Source organism: Acinonyx jubatus, chromosome C1 (genome assembly GCF_027475565.1).
Source record: "Acinonyx jubatus isolate Ajub_Pintada_27869175 chromosome C1, VMU_Ajub_asm_v1.0, whole genome shotgun sequence".
In the NCBI taxonomy this organism is placed as follows: Eukaryota; Metazoa; Chordata; class Mammalia; order Carnivora; family Felidae; genus Acinonyx; species Acinonyx jubatus.
In genome coordinates this window covers 103,201,663-103,222,451 of record NC_069381.1, presented here as the reverse complement: position 1 = coordinate 103,222,451, position 20,789 = coordinate 103,201,663, and the positions used below count along the sequence as shown (strand labels likewise).

General features: G+C 37.5%; 1 protein-coding gene across 4 annotated transcripts in view; it reads right to left on the bottom strand.

The window, feature by feature from the left end:
• VPS45 (vacuolar protein sorting 45 homolog) overlaps positions 1-20,789 on the bottom strand; it is a 65,290-nt gene that overhangs the window by 11,431 nt on the left and 33,070 nt on the right. For 3 of the 4 annotated variants that reach the window (XM_027056295.2, XM_015084855.3, XM_015084856.3), the window contains exon 14: positions 14,265-14,396. In XM_027056295.2, coding sequence (XP_026912096.1) covers positions 14,265-14,396 — 132 coding nt within the window. Of the gene's footprint in view, positions 1-8; positions 4,248-14,264; positions 14,397-20,789 lie in introns of those variants that run through there. The other variant, XM_027056296.2, reaches the window with a different exon arrangement.

Here is a 20,789-nt window from a genome sequence, read left to right as displayed (position 1 = left end):
GTAAATAATTCAGAGATCGAACCAACTTGTGGTTACAGGAGAAGGTCCAAGTTTCTAGTGTTACTTGTTTAGGTAGAAATCTATAAAGTACCTGTTGAAGATATTAATCAGCCCCCTCCCAGCTCCACGTTTATTTACAGAAATCCAAAATGCCAAATGTTTTCTAGGCCCTAAAACGTATTCTCTGCAAAAAAAAGTACTCTCTGCACTGTAACTTACTTACTCTGTCAGGATTATATTATTACCAACCCTTAAATTATCATCTTAGGTAGTGATGAAACTAATAAGAGTTATAACTAATCAAGTTAACCATTTTTTATTCAAAGAGCAACACTGTCTTAAATCTCATTCTTAATTATTCCTCACTTTCGTACTATTTTTTCCCCTGCTTTGGTTTACAACATATCTTAGTAGGCAGAAAGCTTCACATATTTGTGAATTTGGTAAAAACAAGTTCTGCCTACTTTATAAGTGATATTTATAAGCAAGGGATTAGAAAAATCATAGCTAGATAAATCTTAAAATATTATTTCAGCTGAGTGCTTAGTTGTCCAGACTGGAAACACACCATCTGAGTTTAATTCCAGCTTTGTCGCCTATTAGGTCTATATGACTTTGGATAAGGTTTTCACTTCTCTAAAACCTCAATCCCATCTGGAAAATGAAGTTGATGATAATAAAAATATCTATCTCGTTGGGTCGTTACGAGAATTAAACAAAACTGAATGGATAAAGCAGTACTATCCAACAGAAATGTAAAGCAAGTTACAAATGTGAACTGCTACGGGATTCTAAATGTTCTATGACTATATTAGAAAGGTAAAAAGGAAGGTGAGATTAATTTTAATAGCATATTTGGCTTAACCCATATATCCAAAACATTATCAACATCAAAACATTATTAATGAGATTATTTTACATTTCTTGTTTGGTATTAAGTCTTTGCAATTTGATGTATATTTCATATCGGCAGCACACCTCAAATTAGACCAGCCACATTTCAGGCGCTCAGTAGCTACATGTGACTAGTGGCTATCTTCCTGGATAGCACAGGTATAACGTGCTATCTAGCACATACTATGGCTAAATAAATTTAATTCTTGGTATCATCATAACTCCCTTTTTAGGAATTGCTATGGATTTTTCTCCAAGTATGTGAATCATAACACTAGCTAATATTGGGTGGTTCTGGAACAATGGCGTTAAAAAACACTGAATTACATGGTCAGAAAACTATTCCTTCTAAAATTACTTTTTCATCTTTCTGACCATATCGAGAAAAAAGTGTCAGTTTGATACTACAAAACTTTGTTTTTAAAATTTAAATTTCTTATTGATATATAATTCACAGACACGAAATGTACCAATTTTAAGGGTGTTGTTTGATGATTTTGACAAATGGATACAGTTGTGTAACCACTTCCCTAATCAAGATACAAAACATTTCTATCACCTGGGCCAGGGCTTCTTAAAAGCCAGGAAAACTAGTGCAACCTCAACAACAAGAGCCCTGCAGTCAACCCTGTATCTTTGAATACATACAGATTGCTTTCCGGAAAAGTTCTACCAATGTATATCTCTAAGCAATACTGAAACAGCCTCACTGCACACTTACCTTAAGGAAATAATCAGAGATGGGACAAGGGTTTCTCAATACACAAGATGTTTATTGCCATATTACTTATATCAAATAAAAATTGTAAACAATCTAAATATCTAATAGTAATGGTTAAAGATATATTCTTAAAACTGAAATTATATAGCCATTAAGATTATTTTAAATAATTTTTAATAACATGGGAAAGTGTTCTCAATATAATTAAAAGTAAGAAAACAAGTAGAAAACTGTATAGACAATATGGTCCTAATTATGTCAAAAACAAAACAAAACTCAAAGAACTTTAGGTAAAGAAACAACCAAAGGGAATATGCCAAAATACTAACAGTGGTTAATTCTAACTGTGGTGTTATGAAAGGTTTTTACTTTAATACTTGAGTTTTTCATTATAATGAGAATGAACTACTTGGTGGAGGGAGCCTATTTTTCTTTATTTGTCTTTACTAGTTAGAAAATAGTTGAAAAATGGGACCATTAATTATTCTGCAGGCGTATAGCTAATGAGGGTTTAACTGAATCCGGTAGCATTACAGAGAACCTACTATGTGTAGTCGTTATTATCAGATTGAAAGGGAATTTGGCTGTAAAGGGATTGTTGATCTGGGGTCACCTTCTAGCAGGATACGTCTTCCTCCTTGTTAAAATTCTTAAGTAGTAAACTGACAGCACTGGAGACTACCGTGCTCTCTTCACCCAAGTTCAAGTGGGGTTCAGGCAAGGACAGCACTTTGGCTAATACATCTACGTAGCTTCCCCGTTCCCCTCCACTTCTATCCTGAATTCCGAGAAGACAGAGGGATTTCTTCTACTGAGAGAACAATTCCATCCGTATGGATCTGGTTCTTGGCCTCTCAGCTCACACGGCTAACTTAAAGTGTCAATTGCGGCCGGCAGGGACTAGAACTCTTTAATATTGATTGACTTATGAAGTGATAAGGCAAGCCAGCTCAAATCCCTAACCAAGATGCTCATTTATTTGCAAGGTAGGATCATGTGCATTAGAAACACAAGAACAACAGATCAGTCTATTGTAGGTGAATAAATAATGGGTATGGTTCATTTAAATACACCTAGGAATTTGCATTTTTCTATTAACACATGTTTATTTTGAACATTTAAGAGAAATAATACCTCTCTTGAGCATATTAGCTTTTAAGCATATTAGCCAGGGTGATCCTGATAAAATATCAGATGTCACGGTTCTGCTTAAAAATCTACAAAACACATAAAAACTTGTACCTAAATGTTTATAGCAGCACTGTTTATAACAGCCAAAAGGTGGAAACAGCTCAAATGTTCATCACTGACAAACGGATAAACAAAATACAGTATAGGCATACAATGTAGTGTATGCAGCATTAAAAAGGAAGGAAGTATCGGTATAGGCTACAACATGGAAAACATTACACTAAGTAAAAGAAGCCAGTCGCAAAAGGCAATATATATTATATGGTTCCCTTTACATGAAAAGCTCAGAACAGGGAAATCTACAGAAACAGAAAGTAGATTAGTGGTTGCTTAGGCCTGGGGGGGAGAGGGGTTCTTTCTAAGGTCATGAAAATGTTCTAAAGTTGACTGTGGCTAATGGTTGCACATATCTGTGAATACACCCAAACGATTGAATCGTATACTTTAAAGGGATGAATTGTATGGTTCATACGTTATAGTTCAATAGAACTGTGAAGAAAACCCAAACCCTTCAATGCTAACTTACAGTGCAAACCAGTGCTCGAGACAGTGGACAAGACCTCCCCGTCAGGTTCCAGATTCCTCTCTGACAGCACATCTCCCTCTCCTTCCCTCACCTCTCCTGTCTCCTCAGACACTCTGCATGACTGTGCCTTAGGACACTAGCTCTGCTGTGCCCGAAATGTTCTTCCCTCCAAGTCTTTCCTCAAATCTCTTAATGTGGCCTTTTCTGACACCATGCTGAGGAGGGTAACTTACCTCCCACAGCCCCCATGCAATACCAATTGCCCTTTACCTTGCTTTGCTTTTTTTCTCCCATAGTATTTGTCACCTGATTTACTATCAAGTTTACTTATTAAGTTTATTGTTTATTTCTGTCTCCCTCTGCATTAAAATGTAACTTTCACGAGGGCTAGGATCTTTATGTTATTCACGGAAGTATCTCTCATGCTCATTTACTGAGCTGAATTTATTTGCTGAATGAGTGAGTGAACTATGAACTTTATGCTGTTCTCATGTGTTCAATATATATTTATTTATGAATTCTAGAACTCTCAACTAGGGCAGTAGGACTTCTGACTGTTCCACACAGATGTTGGTGAAAATCTCGGTTGTGCTATGGAACAACTCATGTCATACACAATTCCTAGAAGTTGAAATTTTGACCCCCACCCACTCCCCGACCAGCAATTGAGGGTATATTAGGTCAGTATGACTAATGAGACAAATGAAGAAGGAAGTTGGTAGTGGTGGTGGTGGTGGTGGGGGGGTATTAATTCCATAAGAAGGGAAAACACTGAGACAGGAGACCACAGTGTATACACTGCAAACCTGCATGGACCCCAGAGACACAACGGACTAACCATTCAGGGAAAGCACACCTGTATGTGTTCAGATCTCTGCTAAATCCACTACCCAGATCCTTTTTAGGGCAGGTTCTCTGCAAAGAAGTATGAAAATTATGCCTTTAAAGAGGTCCCTGTGACCGGTTAGTATCTTTTTTTTTCTTTGTATTTCATTATGCACAAAAAAGAGAAGGGAAAGTAAATCAAAATTCATATTAAACTTCATATGTCTATGGAGAGGAGATAATATTGACTGCCTCTCTTTATCTGGAGGCAATTTTATTAAGAATGTTGCTAAGGAGATAATTAGCTTCTGCAAAATTCCTTGGTGTCTTAGCAGCAAATACACGCCTTCTATTTTAAATGGTGTTTAAATCAGGGCGCCTGGGTGGCTCAGTCAGTTAAGCAACCAACTCTTGATTTCAGTTCAGGCCATGATCTCACCATTCATGGGATAAAGCCTTGTGTGTTGGGCTCTGCACTGAATGTGGAGCCTGCTTGGGATTCTCTCTCTCCCATTTTCTCTGCCCCTCCCTGACTCTCACTCTCTCTCTCAAAGTAAATAGATAAACTTAAAAAAAAGTTTGTTTAATCTTTTAAACAAGATTTAAATCTTGTTTAAACCCAGACAAAGATGATCACAATTACACTTAGAGCAGGACCTATAGAAACAAACCCTGTAACTACAGAAGGCTGTGGAACTCTGCTTCACTGTAACCAGTACTTGAATCATCGAAAAATGTTGTCACAAAAGAATTGTTTTAAAGAAAGAAGATGCTTATATACTACATTAACAAAATGAAAGATAAAAAATGATATGATCAGATCACTTCACTAGATACAGAAAAAGCATTTGACAAAATTCAACATCCATTTTAGATAAAAATTCTTAACAAAGTGGGTACAGTGGGAATGTACTTCAACATACATAGTAAAGGTCATCTATGACAAGCCCACACCCAACATCACAGTTAACGGCGAAAAGCTGAAAAGCTTTTCCTCTACGATTAGGAACAAGACAAGGATGTCCACTTTCACCACTTTTATTCAACATAGTATTGGAAATCCCTGCCAGAACAATTAAGCAAGAAAAAAAAAAGGCATTCAAATTGGAAAGTCAGAAGTAAAACTGTCACTTTTTGCAGATGACATGATATTATTTACAGAAAACCTAAAGACTCTACCAAAAAAATATTAGAATAATTCAGTGAAGTTGTAGGTTACAAAATCAATAAAAAGAAATCTATTGCATATCTATTCACTAATAATGAACTATCAGAAAGAGAAATTAAAAAAACAATCCCATTTACAGTTATGTCAAAAAGAATAAAATACCTAGGAATAAATTTAAGGAAGGAGGTGAAAAGACCTGTACATTGAAAACTATAAGACATTGATGAGAGAAAATGAAGACATAAATAAATGGAAAGATATTCCATACTCATGGATTAAAAGAATTAATATCGTTAAAATATCTACACTACCCAAAGCAATCTACAGATTTAATGCAATCCCCATCAAAACTCCAATGACATTTTTCATAGAAATAGAATAAAAAAATTTGTAACCACAAAAGACCTTGAATAACCAAAGCAATCTTAGGAAAGAAAAGAGCTGGAGACAATGTGCTCCCTGATTTCAAAATATATTACAAGGCTATAGTAATCAAAATAGTATGGTAGTAACACAAATGGATCAATGGAACAGACCAGAGAGTCCAGAAATAAACTCTTGCATATATGGCCAATTAATTTATGGCAAAGGAGGCAAGAATATACAACGGGGAAAGGATAGTCTCTTCAGTAAATGCTGTTGGGAAAACTGGACAGCCACATGCAAAAGGATGAAACTAGACCACTATCTTATACCACACACAAAAATAAACTCAAAATGGATTAAAGACATGAATATAAGATCTAAAGCCATGGGGCACCAGGATGGCTCAGTTGGTTAAGTGTCCGACCCTTTTTTTTTTTTTAACATTTATTTATTTTTTGAGAGACAGAGAAAGACAGAGCAGGAGCAGGGGAGGGGCAGAGAGAGAGGGAGACACAGAATCCAAAACAGGCTCCAGGCTCTGAACTGTCAGCACAGAGCCCATTGTGGGGCTTGAACTCACGAACTGTGAGATCATGACTTGAGCCGAAGTCGGACACTTAACCTACTGAACCACCCAGGTGCCCCAGTGTCCGACTCTTAATTTTGGCTCAGGTCATGATCTCATGGCCTCAGTCATGAGATGGAGCCCTGCATTTGGCTCTGTGCTGGGTGCGGAGCCTGCTTAAGATTCTCTCTCCTCTCCTTCTGCTCCTCCACTGCCCACATGCACACATGCATGTGCATTCTATCTAAAAAAAAAATAAAATAAAAAAATTTAAAAAAAGATCTGAAACCATAAAACTCCTATAAGAAAACATAAGCAGTAAGCTCCCTGACATTGGTCTTGATGATAATTTTTTGGATTTGATACCAAAAGCAAAGGCAAGAAAAAAAAATAAACAAGTGAGACTGCATCAAACTAAAAAAGCTTCTATACAGCAAAGGAAGTCATCAACAAAATGAAAAACCTACTGAATTGAGAAAATATTTGCAAATCATACATCCAAAAAGGGGTTAATATCCAAAATTCATAAAGAACTCATATAACTTAATGAAAAAAACAAACAAACAATTCAATTAGGGGTGCCTGGGTGACTCAGATTGGTTAAGCAATCTGACTGCAGCTCAGGTCATGATCCATGGTTCATGGGTTCAAGCCCATGTTGGGTTCTGTGCTGACAGCCCAGAGCCTTGAGCCTGCTTTGGATTCTGTGCCTCCCTCTCTCTCTGCCCCTATCCCACTCATTCATTCTCTCTCTCAAAAATAAATAAACATTAAAAATAATAATTTGATTAAAAAATGGGCAGAGGATTTGAATAAACATATTTCCAAAGAAGTCATACTGAAGGCCAACAGGTACATGAAAAGATGTTCAACATCAGTAGTCATCAGGGAAATGCAAATCAAAACCAGGATGAGCCATTACCTCACACCTGTTAGAATGGCTATTATCAAAAAGGCAAAAAATAACCAGTGTTGGCAAGGATGTGGAGAAAAGGGAATTCTTATGTACTGTTGAGGGAATGTAAACTGTTGTAGTCTCTATGGAATAGAATATGGAGGTTCCTCAAAAAATTCAAACTAGAACTACCATATGATCCAGCAATTCCACTTCTGGGTATTTATGTAAAGAAAACAAAAACACTAGCTCAAAAAGATATACACACCCCCATGTTCGTTGGAGAATTACTTTCTTTTTTAAAAAAATATTGATTTATTTTGAGAGAGAGAGCATGTGTGCAGGCAGAGACAGAGAGGGAAAGAGAGAATTCCAAGCAGGTTCCATGCTGTCAGCACAGAACCGGGCTTGGGGCTCGATCTCATGAACCATGAGATCATGACCTGAACCCAAATCAAGAGTCAGATGCTTAACCAACTGAGCCATCTAGGCACCCTGCAAAATTATTTTCAATAGCCAAGATAAGAAAACAACCTAAGGGTCCATCCATAGACGGATGGATAAAGAGAATGTGGTGCATATCTATACAATGAAATAATAGCCATAAAAAAAAAGGAAACTTGCCATTTGTGAAAATATAGCTGGATCTTGAGGGCATTATGCTAAGTGAAATAAACCAGACAGAGAAAGACAAATGTTGTAAGATCTCACTTATATGTAGACTCTAAACAAAGCAAAACAAAATAAAACAAAACCAAGCTCACAGATACAGAGAAAAGATTGGTAGTTGCCAGAGGCAGTGGGTGGAGGGGTGGGTGAGATGGGTGAAGGGAGTTGAAAGGTGCAAAACTCATTTTATAAAATAAGTAAATCAGGGGGATATAATGTAAAGTCTGGAAACTCTAGTTAATAATACTACATTGTATATTTGAAAGTTGCGAAGAGAGTAAACCTTAAATGTTTCCCATCACAAGAAAAAGCATTTTTTGTAACTATATATGCTGATGGATGTTAACTAGACTTACTGTGGTGATCATTTTGTAATGTACATGCTGTATACTTGAAGCTAATATAATTTTATATATCAATTATACCTCCATTAAAAAAAAGGTACTTGAGAAACTGCAACTTAAATTATAACTTTTTTTAAAAACTTTTGTGTTTCAGAGTTTATTTATTTATTTTGAGAGAGGGAGAGAGAGAGAATCCCAAGCAGGCTCTGCAGTGTCAGCACAGAGCCCAATACGGGGCTTGAACTCATGAACTGTGAGATTATAACCTGGGTCAAAATCAAGGGTTGTACGCTTAACTGACTGAGCCACGGAGGCACCCGTAAATTATAACTTTGAATGGCAAGTTGAATTTCAGATTCAACTAATGTATATCTCCATTTAAAGTCTTAATGTCTTGGGGTGCCTGGGTGGCTCAGTCAGTTAAGCATCTGACTTCAGCTCAGGTCATGATCTCATGGTTTGTGGGTTCAAGCCCCACATCAGGCTCTGTACTGACAGCTCAGAGCTGGAGCCTGCTTCAGATTCTGTGTCTCCCTCTCTATCTGCCCCTTCCCTGCTTGTGCTCTGTCTCTGTCTCTCAGCAATAAATGTTAAAAAAAAGTTAAAAAAAATCTTGATGTCTTTTAGAAATAGAAGGTATCCCAGGATGAAGATTATTAAAATTGCTACATGAGAGATAAGGTTACATGTAATTTTCTAGGATGCAGGAGATCATTTTTGACCTACTTACCATTACATTAAGTATCTTGGCCCAAATCATAAACTAGTAAGTGGTGGTATCTGACTACAGAATAAACCTCTATTGATCTAAGGTTTTACTTAAGAGATCAGGGAAATCAAGTGACCTGTATCCCAGAAATATCCTGCAATACGCATTTCCCACTCTAGAGGGATAGTAGTTCCTCTATCAGCACATCACACTCCCAGCTATGAGACATGATTTCTTTCCTGTTTATTGAGACACCTATTAATCCATAGCCTTGTGGGGTAGCCCATACCACATTTTACATGATTCCAAGTATAAAAGGAGGGCATTCATCACTCACATCTAAAAGTATACTATTTCCTGATCACTACAATCTCTTAAAATAGTACTTCTGTGCCGTTGAACTCTTGGGGTCAATGCTGTGTGTCACTTATTTCTTTGGACTCTTCCTTAAGAAATAACCCCCATATTACATAGGGAATTGCATAATACACCCCTTCATAAAAATTAAACCCCAACAATTTACAGAAACAAATTATTAAACTTACTCTCCTCCAAATGAAGGTTTTATTGCCAGCTCACAGCAGCCCTACTATATCCAGTTATGAAACTGATTTAAAAAAATATTAACCTTTCCACTTACTGAGAGTCCAAGATTTCAAAATATATTAAGAGATGTGGACTTATGCAACATGCTTAGCAATACCCAAGGTAGCCCACGTTCATCATGAAAATGGAGCCTTTCCACTAAAAGCTGAAGCTAAGTTGCTTTTGATTATTTAGGCCTTTATGATAATTGATCTCTGAAATACAAATTCCACTATCTTTTTACTGATAATGATAAATTTCACGATCTATTAACTAGAGGTTATATGTTTATGAAATATATATGATAAAAACCTGATTGATGATTTTATCATTTTATAAATGATAAAAACCTGATTTTGGATCATTTTTGTATTGCAAACATTAATTTTTTTTCCAGGTTGGTAGTTACCATAGTAACTCCCTCCTTCTTAAAAAGTTTCATTGGTTAGGGCCAGCAAACAATCCTGTTCAAGATTTTAATGAACCTTCTATTGCTGAGGCTATTAGCTCAAACATAATTCAGTGTACTGCTTAGCATACTGTTAGGTCAGACGAGGAAATACCAAACCTGGCTAGTTGGAAGACTCTAATCTAAAGCTTTTGTAAAAATGCCCCACTTTCTTATTTTTACATAAAAGATTATTTGCTCAGGAACTAGAAAGTATTTTAGGTTATAGAATTAATGTGATTAAAGAAAAATGAGGAATTTGAAAACATGAGGGAAGAAGAAATTAACAAAATATCAAGAAAATTTGAAAAAGAAGCAAAAAGAACTTATAGACATAAAAATATAACCTTTGAAGTTAAAACCTGAATGGACAAATTAAAATAAACACAGATTAGACACAGATGAAGAGAGAATTATTGAAATGGAATACTGATCTGAAAAATTACACAGATCTGCAGCACAGAGAGATATGAATTGATAATATAAATGAAAGGTTAAGAGACAAAACATATCTCATAGGAGTTCCAGAAGGATGGAACAGAGGAAACAGAAAAGCAGCAATGTTAAAAGAAATAATGACTAGAAATATTCCAATAATTTTGCCAAACATGAGTTTTCATGCCAACTACTATAAATATAAATTCACATTTAGATACATAATACTGAAACAAGAACATCAAAGACAATCTTAAAAGAATCAGAGAATATATTGCCTACAACCCAAAAAAATAATTATATTGAAAGGAGACTTAACAGCAACAATTAAAAATAATATTCCATTTCTTCTGACTTTTAAGTGCCGAGAGTAAATTATCAACCTGGATTTCTAAACTTAATAAACTAAGATATTTTTATACAAAAAATCAAATTGACTAGTAGCTAAAAGAACTACTAAAGGATTTTTAAAAATGTTTTTAATTTTATATTTGAGAGAGAGAGAGAGAGAGCATAAGCAGGGGAGACAGACTCTGAAGCAGGCTCCAGGCTCTGAGCTGTCAGCACAGAGTCTGACGTGGGGCTCAAACCCAAGAGCAGTGAGATCATGACCTGAGCCAGAGTCGGATGCTTAACCCACTGAGCCACCCAGGTGCCCCAAGGATGTTTTTAATAAGAAGAAAATTGGATTAGAAAGAAGGAGCAGAGTGAAAAAGCTAGTGTTGGGGGGCAGGGGAAGCAAATACATAATGACAACTGAAAAATAATGATGATGATTAACCAAATTAATCATAATTATAAAAACAAAATGGAACCAAAATGCTAACTATGATAGCTTGTCAGTTGGGAGGAAGCTGATCAGAGATCCTTCTGATCATTCCAAGATCCTTCTATTATTTGTGAGAAAGGCAGAAATAGATTACTTTTAACCTGTTTCTTCATTCATTCAACAAATATCTTTTAAGGGCAGGTAAAACTAATCTGTGGTGATAGAAGTCAAAATAGTGATTACTTTGTGAGAGTTGTGACAAGGAGGGGACGTGAGGCATAAGGGAGACTTCTGGAGATGCTGGTAACATTCTACGACTTGGTTTGGGTAGTAGTGACATAGTTGTATTCACTTTGTCATATTTCATTGAGCTGTCTGCTTATCATTCATACACTTCTCTGTATGTAATGAAGTATGCAAGTATATATTTCTATAAAAGGAAACTACCGCACAATTTACTACAAAATAAAATTTTGATGGATTATAAAGCTATAACTTTAAATGCAAGTCTTAAAAATGGAAAAAATAGAGGTTAGCTTTAACATAATTTTGGCTGGGAAATAACTAAGAACGGCACCAAAGGCAGAAATCACTGGTAGTTTTGACTACATAAAAGTAAAAATAGGGGTGCCTGGGTGGCGCAGTCGGTTAAGCGTCCGACTTCAGCCAGGTCACAAGCTCGCGGTCCGTGAGTTCGAGCCCCGCGTCAGGCTCTGGGCTGATGGCTCAGAGCCTGGAGCCTGTTTCCGATTCTGTGTCTCCCTCTCTCTCTGCCCCTCCCCCGTTCATGCTCTGTCTCTCTCTGTCCCAAAAATAAATAAAAACGTTGAAAAAAAATTTAAAAATAAAAAAAAATAATAAAAACTTTTATACAAAATACTGTGAATACTATCAAACAGATCATCAAACAAGAAAAAAGATTTGCTAAAATATGTAACAAATGGTCAATATCCTTAATTATACAGATATAATTAATAAAAATCATTGGCAAAAAATAACCAAATTGTAAAATGGGCAAAGAATATGAACTGGGCAAGTAAATAAACTTAAAAAAAAAAAAAAGGAGTGCCTGGGTGGCTCAGTCAGTTAAGCATCTGACTCTTGGTTTCAGTGTAGGTCATGATCACACAGTTCATGAGTTTGAGCCCCACGTTGGACTCCGCACTGATAGCGAGAAGCCAGTTTGGGATTCTCTCTCCTACTCTCTCTGCCTCCCCCCACCCCCCACACCTGTGTGTGCACACTTGTATGTGCTCTCTCTCTCTCTCAATAAATAAATAAACTTAAAAAAAAAATATGAACTAGCAATTCAAAAAGAGCTATATAAATGGCCAGTAAGCTCTAGAAAACTGACAAAGCAGTTAAGTAATTTGCCTAAACAGTAAGAGGGAAAGTCAGGATTCAAACTCTGGTAATCTTATCTTTCAATTAATATTTGTTTAATGAATGAATGATTATATACTTAACACTAAAAGATGTATACATCACAGACTACAAAATTCAGGTCATAAAACAGAATGTATAAGATATCCCTTTCTGCTGATACACTCACATAAATCAGGCTCAGAAAAAAAAAGGTCTCACCAGAGTGGCTCAGTTGGTTAAGCATCTGACTCTTGGTTTCAGCTCAGGTTATGATCTCGTGAGTTTAAGCCCTGCATTGGGATTCTTTCCCTCTGCCTGCCCTTCCCCCACTCATGCTTTCTCTCTCTCTCTCTCTCTCTCTCTCTCTCTCTCTCTCTTAGAATAAATAAATAAACTTAATTCAGAAAAAAAAAACGTGCTGGAAAGATCAAAGTGTAACAATGGTTAGATTATGGAAGCTTTTTTTTCTCTTTATATTTTCTGAATGAAAAGAATTTCAGAATAAATACATATTACTTCCATGATAAAGGGGAAAAGTTATGTTAAAAGGCCAAACAGCAATACAAACAAAAAAGAACACAAACACCTCTAAATGACTCCTGATGTATCCATGTGTTCCTGGCTCAGCATGGATAGATCACTCAGCGCCCCATCATTAAATTCAACTATCATACCACGGTTCTCCATCTCCTCCTATCTTTCCTACTCTTAGTTTTTTGTTTTTTAAAGTTTATTTATTTAAGAGAGAGAGTGAGAGAGCGTACACGAGAGGGAGGAGGGGCAGAGAGACAGTAGAGAGAATCCCAAGTAGGCTCTGCCCTGTTAGCATGAGCCCAAGGTAGGGCTTGATTTCAAAACCTGTGAGATCATGACCTGAGCCAAAATCAAGAGTCGGATACTTACTTGACTGAGCCACCCAGGTGCCTCTCCTACCCTTAGTTTCCAAATTAATCTTCCTAAAATACTGTGACTCTCTTGTAATTTCTATTGCTTAAATACTTTCAATGATTCTTCATTTTCATTCTCAGCCTGGAATTCAAGGCCTTTCACAATTATAGCATTCAGTCAATGTTTTCACTTATTGTGCACATTCCAGCTGGTTGACTATTTGCTCTTCTTTTCCTATGCATGTTGCCTACAGCTTCTGTAACTTGTTCATGTGGTTAACTCTGCCTAGAATGTATTCTTCCTCTTCGTGTCCGTTTTCTACCCATGGCTCAGCTTATGCACTATCTTCTCCATGAAATATTTGCTAATTTTTCTTAGTCACACTGAGAAGCCATGGCTCTTTAGTCTGTCTCTCCAGGCACTTACTTTGTTATTTTTTTCATGTTCTATCTTTCCTAACAGACAATGACTTCCTTGAAGTAGGATCTGTATCTTATTTATCTTTGTATTCTTCTTATTACTTAATGAGTAAATGTAATTAATAAACAAAATAGAAAAACTCATGGAATTCAATATGATTATGCTTTAGTATTTTCAAAGTACCAGTCTGTGGCTATTAGATTTCTCCTTTTTTGAACATAAGAAATATAAAGTGTTAACAGTACAGGCTAGTCCTTATACTCTAGGTCCCTTGAACTAATTAAGTGATTTATGAACCTAATGGGAGTATAGATCCTTCATTTCACACCAAGTCTAAATTGCTAAATTGCTCTATGAACTGTTGCATTTTGGTCTAGAGCAGTTTACTCAACATTGACCTTACCTTTCCTACATAAAAGGAATTTAAGCTTTATTCTCTAGGAAGGGGAACAGAGTTGTAGGATGGAATGTTCTCCCTTACCTTTTTGTGTTATGCACTGTGGTTCCTCCCAGGACAATCCTCACTCCAGGAGTGGTACGGTTCAGGTTATAAACTGTTAGAGCCTCTTCATAGGTGGCTCCTCCAATTATAAACACAACGATATCCTGAGGTCTGCAATAATGAAGAAAAGTCAGTATCATAGGATAAGAGGGGAAAAAGGCAAAGATTTGTTGTAACTATGATATGCACAGTTTTAATTTCTAAATCTTTCATTTTTGGTGGAAGAAGCAGAATTAAAGCAGAATAGAATAAAAGGCTTAAAAAAAGTTTTAATTATCTGAAATTGGCAGGAAACAGAGCAGGAAATGCTGAATAGTGATTTGCTTTCTGTTTATGAGCGGATGTCTTATAATTTCTGTGCTGTGGATTTCAGAATAGCACAATAGTGTTTGCTAGAACCAAATGTAGAAATATTCTTCTATATTCAAGAGGCTTCAGAGTACTTCACTGTGACATGATATCAATATAGCAGTAATTTATGCTTGTACTACACAACTCCTTTCGTATATAAGCCCTTTATCAAATACTTAGTACAGTGTCATTACAATGGCCTCTGTCCAAGGACCTTAAAGTATTTTGGAAAGTACCGGTATATTAGGATGTTCCCATAAGATGGAAACTAGAAACATTTAGTATTTTGAGTGTAAAAAGAGATTGGGACACATAAATAATGACACTTCTAGGAAACCTACCTCTTTGTAAAATCTTTGTTCTTGAATCCTTTGAAAAACCAAGAAAAAAAAAAACAACAACAACCCTGAAAACAAACAAATGAAAAACTCTTGCGTCTGGTTTTGATACTGGAGATACTGACACATCAACTCAGTCACTTGCCTCACTTATCCACTGTGTGGGTAGCACAGTGCAGTTTTATGTGTTCCAACCTTTATCAGAATGGCTTGTAACAAAGTAAGTGGACCTCGGTGGGGAGGGGGGAAAAAAGTAAGGACCTCCTATTGGTCCCTTCTGTAGATACTCACAAGAAGGAGACCATATCATTCCAAAACTGTTAAAGTTTGCCTTGTTTTTTCTCATGCCATCAAAAGAAGATACAATTACTTAATTTTAGTAGGCAAGTAATTTTATTAAATGACTTAACTGCACATTATTTAAAACTACATCAAGCAGAAGCATCCATTTTGAGGTTATAGCACAAAATTAAACAGAAACATCTTTAATCATATGTGCTTATGTATAAATCATGAAAAAGAGGACCTACATTTCCTTTCTGTTCATCTCTTTCTTTTTTTTCTTCTTTTTTTTTTAATTTTTTTTTAATGTTTATTTATTTTTGAGACAGAGAGAGACAGAGCATGAACGAGGGAGGGGCAGAGAGAGAGGGAGACACAGAATCAGAAGCAGGCTCCAGGCTCTGAGCCATCAGCCCAGAGCCCGACGCGGGGCTCGAACTCACGGACCGCGAGATCGTGACCTGAGCTGAAGTCGGCCGCTTAACCGACTGAGCCACCCAGGCGCCCCACTGTTCATCTCTTTCTAAAACACCATGAAGGAATTAGCTGAGAGAGTATTTATTCTTATGGCACTTCATGGAAACAGAATCAGATATTATGACCATAATTAAAAATGTTCTGAGAATCTGAATTGCAGAGATACCCACTAAGAGGCTCCAGATGATGAAAAGGTAGTTGTTTTGCAACTAATTAGGTAGAGAGTCAATCATGACATTTCTGTGTGAACTTGGAACTTAAAATCATGCCTTTAAATACTAAATTTACTTTTTAAGACAAAATAAACTTCATTTAAGTCTACTTACCTGAAACGATGTACTTAGCACTACAACGTTTTAGGAGTTACTTGCTATTATATATTCTATAATCGTTTTTGTTATTTTAAAATATGCTATTGTAACCTAGATAAATGTTTGCATATGGTATAAAACACAAAAAGGAATACTATAAAAAAAGTGAGTTTCTTCCCTGCCACAGTGCTCTCACACTTCAATTTGTGTAGAGGCAAACACTACTACTTGAATCTTCTGTGTTCTTTCATAGATATTATCTATGGTATATATGCAAATATACACACATATACATATTCACATACATATATACACACACTACATATATATGTGTATATATTTATAGCACACACACATAAATAAAAGCATTTTATGGGCACAGTTCTGCTCCTTGTCCTTATCTTGGATCTAGTGTGCATTTTATTTTGTTATTATTTTTTAAAGCTTATTCATTTATTTGGAGAGAGAGTGAGCACGAGCAGGGGAGGGGCAGAGAGGGAGAAGAGAGAGAATCCCAAGCAGTCTCCCTCCTGTCAGTGCAGAGCCCGATGTGGGGCTCGGTCCCACAAACCATGAGATCATGACCCGAGCCCAAATCAAAGAGTCAGACGCTTTGTCAATTGAGCCACCTAGGCACCTTTTAGTGTGCATTTTAAACTTTGGTAGATGTCACCAAGCTGCTCCACAGATGTCATTCTGCCAGCAACTCAGGAAAGTGTCTATTTCTCCACAACCTTCCAAGTACCATGTATTATCAAGGCTTTTGATCCTTTTTTTTTTTTTTTTAATTTTATTTTAGAGAGTGTATGTGAGCAGGGGAAAGGGTCAGAGGGAGAGAGAGAAAGAAAAAGAAAGAGAATCTCAAGCAGGCTCCACGCTTAGTGCAAAGCCTGACATGGAGCTTGATCCCATGACCTGGGATCGACCTGAGATGAAATCAAGAGTTGGACACTTAACCGACTGAGCCACCCAGGCTGCCCAGTCCTTCTAAGTTGACTAAGTTGATCACTTGTTCCTCCTCAATATACTTTCTTCACTTGGTTTCCAGGGCATCACATTCTTGGTTTTCTTCTTACTTCATTAGTTGCTATTTTTCAGTGTTCCTCGATGGCTTCACCTCATCTCCTTGACCTCTTAATGGTGGAACGCCCAGAGCCCAGTCACTAGTCCTCCTTTCTTCTTCATCTACACTTACTCTCCAGATCTACTTTGCCCAGTGTAGTTACCACTAGCCACATATGGCTACTTAAATTAATTAAAATAAAATAAGGGTGCCTGGGTGGATTTGTGGGTTAAGTGTCTGACTCTTTGATTTTGGCTCAGGTCACGATCTCATGGTTTGTGAGATCGAGCTCCATATTGGGCTCTGCACTGACAGCAAGGAACTTGCTTGGGATTCTCTCTCTCCCTTTCTGCCCCTCCCCCACTCACACATGCTCTCTCAAAATAAATAAACATTTAAAAATTAATTAAAATAAAATAAAATAGTCAGGGAGCACCTGGGTGGCTCAGCTGGTTAAGCATCTGACTCTTGGTTTCGGCTCAGATCATGATCTCACAGTCGTGAAATCAAGCCCTGTGTGGGGCTCTGTGCTGAGCATGGAGCCTTCTTAAGATTCTCTTCTTCCCTCTCCCTCTACTCCTCTCCTGCTTGTTCTCTCTTTCTAAAAAAATAATCGGGGGCACCTGGGAGGCTCAGTTGGCTAAACGTCCGACTTCAGCTCAGGTCGTGATCTCACAGTGTGTGAGTTCGAACCCCGCGTTGGGATCTGTGCTGACAGCTCAGAGCCTGGAGCCTGCTTTGGATTCTGTGTTTCCCTCTCTCTCTGCCCCTCCCCTGCTCGTGCTCAGTCTCTCTCTCTCTCTCTCAAAAATAAATAAAAAAATTAAAAAATCAATCAATTAATATTTAGTTCTTCAACAGAACTAGTCACATTTCAAGTACTCAACAGTCACATGTGGCTAATGACTACCTTACAGGACAGCACAGAGCACATTTCCATCACTGTAGAAAGTTCTATTGAGCCTACTGATTATCCTTAGATGATCACACCCAAGTTGTATGGTTTCTAAATACATCTCTCTGCTGATGACTCCCAAATCTCTGTCTCCAGCCCAGACAGACCTCTCTCCTAAATGCCAGCCTTAAATATCTATTTACTTGACACTTCTACTTGGATGTTTAACAAATTTCTCAACTCAAATGTTCAAATTCCTAACCTCCCCCAAGCTTGTTTCACCTATAGCTTTCCCCATCTTAGTTGACGGCCAGTCTATTCTTTCAGTTGCTTAGGACAAAAACTGGATTCATCCTAACTCCCCTGTTATGGCTGGAATGAAGCAGATAAATTAGAGACATAGTGAGAGAAAGAGAGGGAGAAGTAAGCATGGGCCAGACAATGGAAGGCCTTGAGTCTTCTAGGCCATGGGGGAGTCACTGAAGGGTTTTAACAGGTACCTTGATCAAATGTGCTTTTTTGAAGGACAATTTTGGCAGTTGTGTGAGAATGGACTGGGGGATGCAGGTAGGAAAAACTGGGAAACAAAAGGCTATTGTAAGACTTCTAGAAAGACATGGTGAAAATGGAACTAAAGAAATACCAGGAGTGTAGAGAGAGACTGGATATAGAAGACACAAAAAATGAGGACTCTTCAGAATTTGGTCAATGATTAAATGTGGAGGATGAGGATAAAGGGAGAGGACATTATATGTTTAAATTTTCTGGTTTTGGTGACTAGGTATAGTGGTTTAGGTTTGAGAAAGCAAGCAAGACTGATTTACCGAAAATAAGACAAAAACATGTATTGGAGATACCTGTGGAGCATCCCAACAGAGACGTCCACTAAACATCTATCTGGACATTTAGGCCTAGTGATTTCCCTGAATACAAGTGGCAGCTGAAGCCATGGGAATAGAGTTCTTTTTTTTTCTTTAACTTTTGAAGAAAGTTGATTTATTTTGAGAGAGAGGGAGAGAAAGAGAGAGAGGGATAGAGCGTGTGAGAGGGGAAGGGCAGAGAGTGAGGGAGATAGACAATCCCAAGCAAGCCCTGCGCTGTCAGCGCAGAGCCAGACATGGGGTTTGATCCCACGAACTGTAAGATCATGACCTGAGCTGTAACAAAGAGCTGGACGCTTAACCGACTGATTCATCCAGGAGCGAGGAGTTCTACCTAAGGAGGTCATGTAGTATGAGAAGAGAACCCAAAGACAGAGCTTTGGGGAATCTTTAACATCTACAGGCTAAGCAAGATGAATAGCCAGCAAAGGTAACTGAGAAACTATCAGAAAAGTAGGAGGAGAACCAGAAGGGAGTGGCCAATGGACAAGTGACTTTCAAGAAGAACAGAATGGTTAACAGTGTCAAATGCACAGTGGGTAAGTAAGGTGAGGACTGAAAGAGACCGTGGTGCATGCTGCTGTGATGTGCATTTGTAAGAAAAGTCTTAGTGTATTATTTTGGAGTAAGAACCCAGGCTGCATGGATTGAAGAAGTGAAGACAGTGATTTCATTCAAGAAGCCTGGCGGTGAAAGGAAGGAGACAGAGAAGAACGCAGGCTCAAGGGTTTTAGAATTATTGCTTGTTTAATAGGAGAAACCCGAGTATGCTCATGGTCTGTGGGAAAGTAGTTAGACAAGGAGAAGCTGAAAATATAGGAGGGAGGGAAAGAGAAGGAGGGAATCAACACAGGAAGGTCTCAGGAGATGACAGGAGTCTAAGACAAGAGTGTTGACAGAGTGATTAGCTCCAAATAGGAAAAAAGGATGCATTTCCGTTAGAGTGGAGGAAGGACATAAAGGTAGGGATATGTAAATAAGTTTATAAAAATGGGGGCTAGACACTGAGGGAGTTAATGTCTGACAGATTCAATTTTTTTCTCTAGGAAACACTGCTGGGCTCTGGGGTGGATTAGGTGATTTGTAGAGAATGGAAAACATTCAAAACTGATGTGGAGAATGAGACAAAGAGAGAGAATCAAGGGTACATAAAAGTTTGAGTATCTTTCATGTTTAAAAGACACTTTTAAAAGTTTGGTTGGCTCAGTTGGCTGAGCGTCTGACTTTGGTTCAGGTCATGATCTCTCGGTTCATGAGTTCAAGCCCCCCATCTGGCTCTGTGCTGACAGATTTGGATTCTGTGTCTCCATCTCGCACTCTACCCCTCCCCTCTCTCTCTCTCAAAAAATGAATAAACGTTAAAAGAATTTTTAAAAAAAGTTTGAGTGTCCTGGAAGGCCCAAGTGAGTTTAGAAATAATGAATTTGTAGTGGCACTAAGCTATAATTTGTGTTATTTCCTCTAGTATCACAAAGAAGTAGATACCAGCCTTTAGGCTAAGTTATTAATCCAGTATTAATCTAGTGCTTTAGGCTGTAGGGAAAGAGGTTCTTTGTAAACTTGCAGGAAAGCATTACCTGAATCACTAAAATTCTCTATACCATCAAGGTTTTTTCCGTCAAGTCCTTGCCTCCAGTTACTGGCCAGCTTTTTGTTGTGGAGAAAGGTCATTTGCTTAAGAAATGCTGTATGATTATGACAGTAATATTTTTTCACCAAGTATGATTAGCTTTTAATTATTTGGGGACTGAATATTCAGGCAAAATACAGGTTCTCTTCTTTTTCTCCAACTGACATGGGCTGTTTCAGTTCGGACTAATACTTCTACAGAAGGGGAACATGAACAGCTAAAACTCAAGTTTAGTTCTTGTCAGATCTTTAGGAAAGATTTTTTCTTTAATTTGTT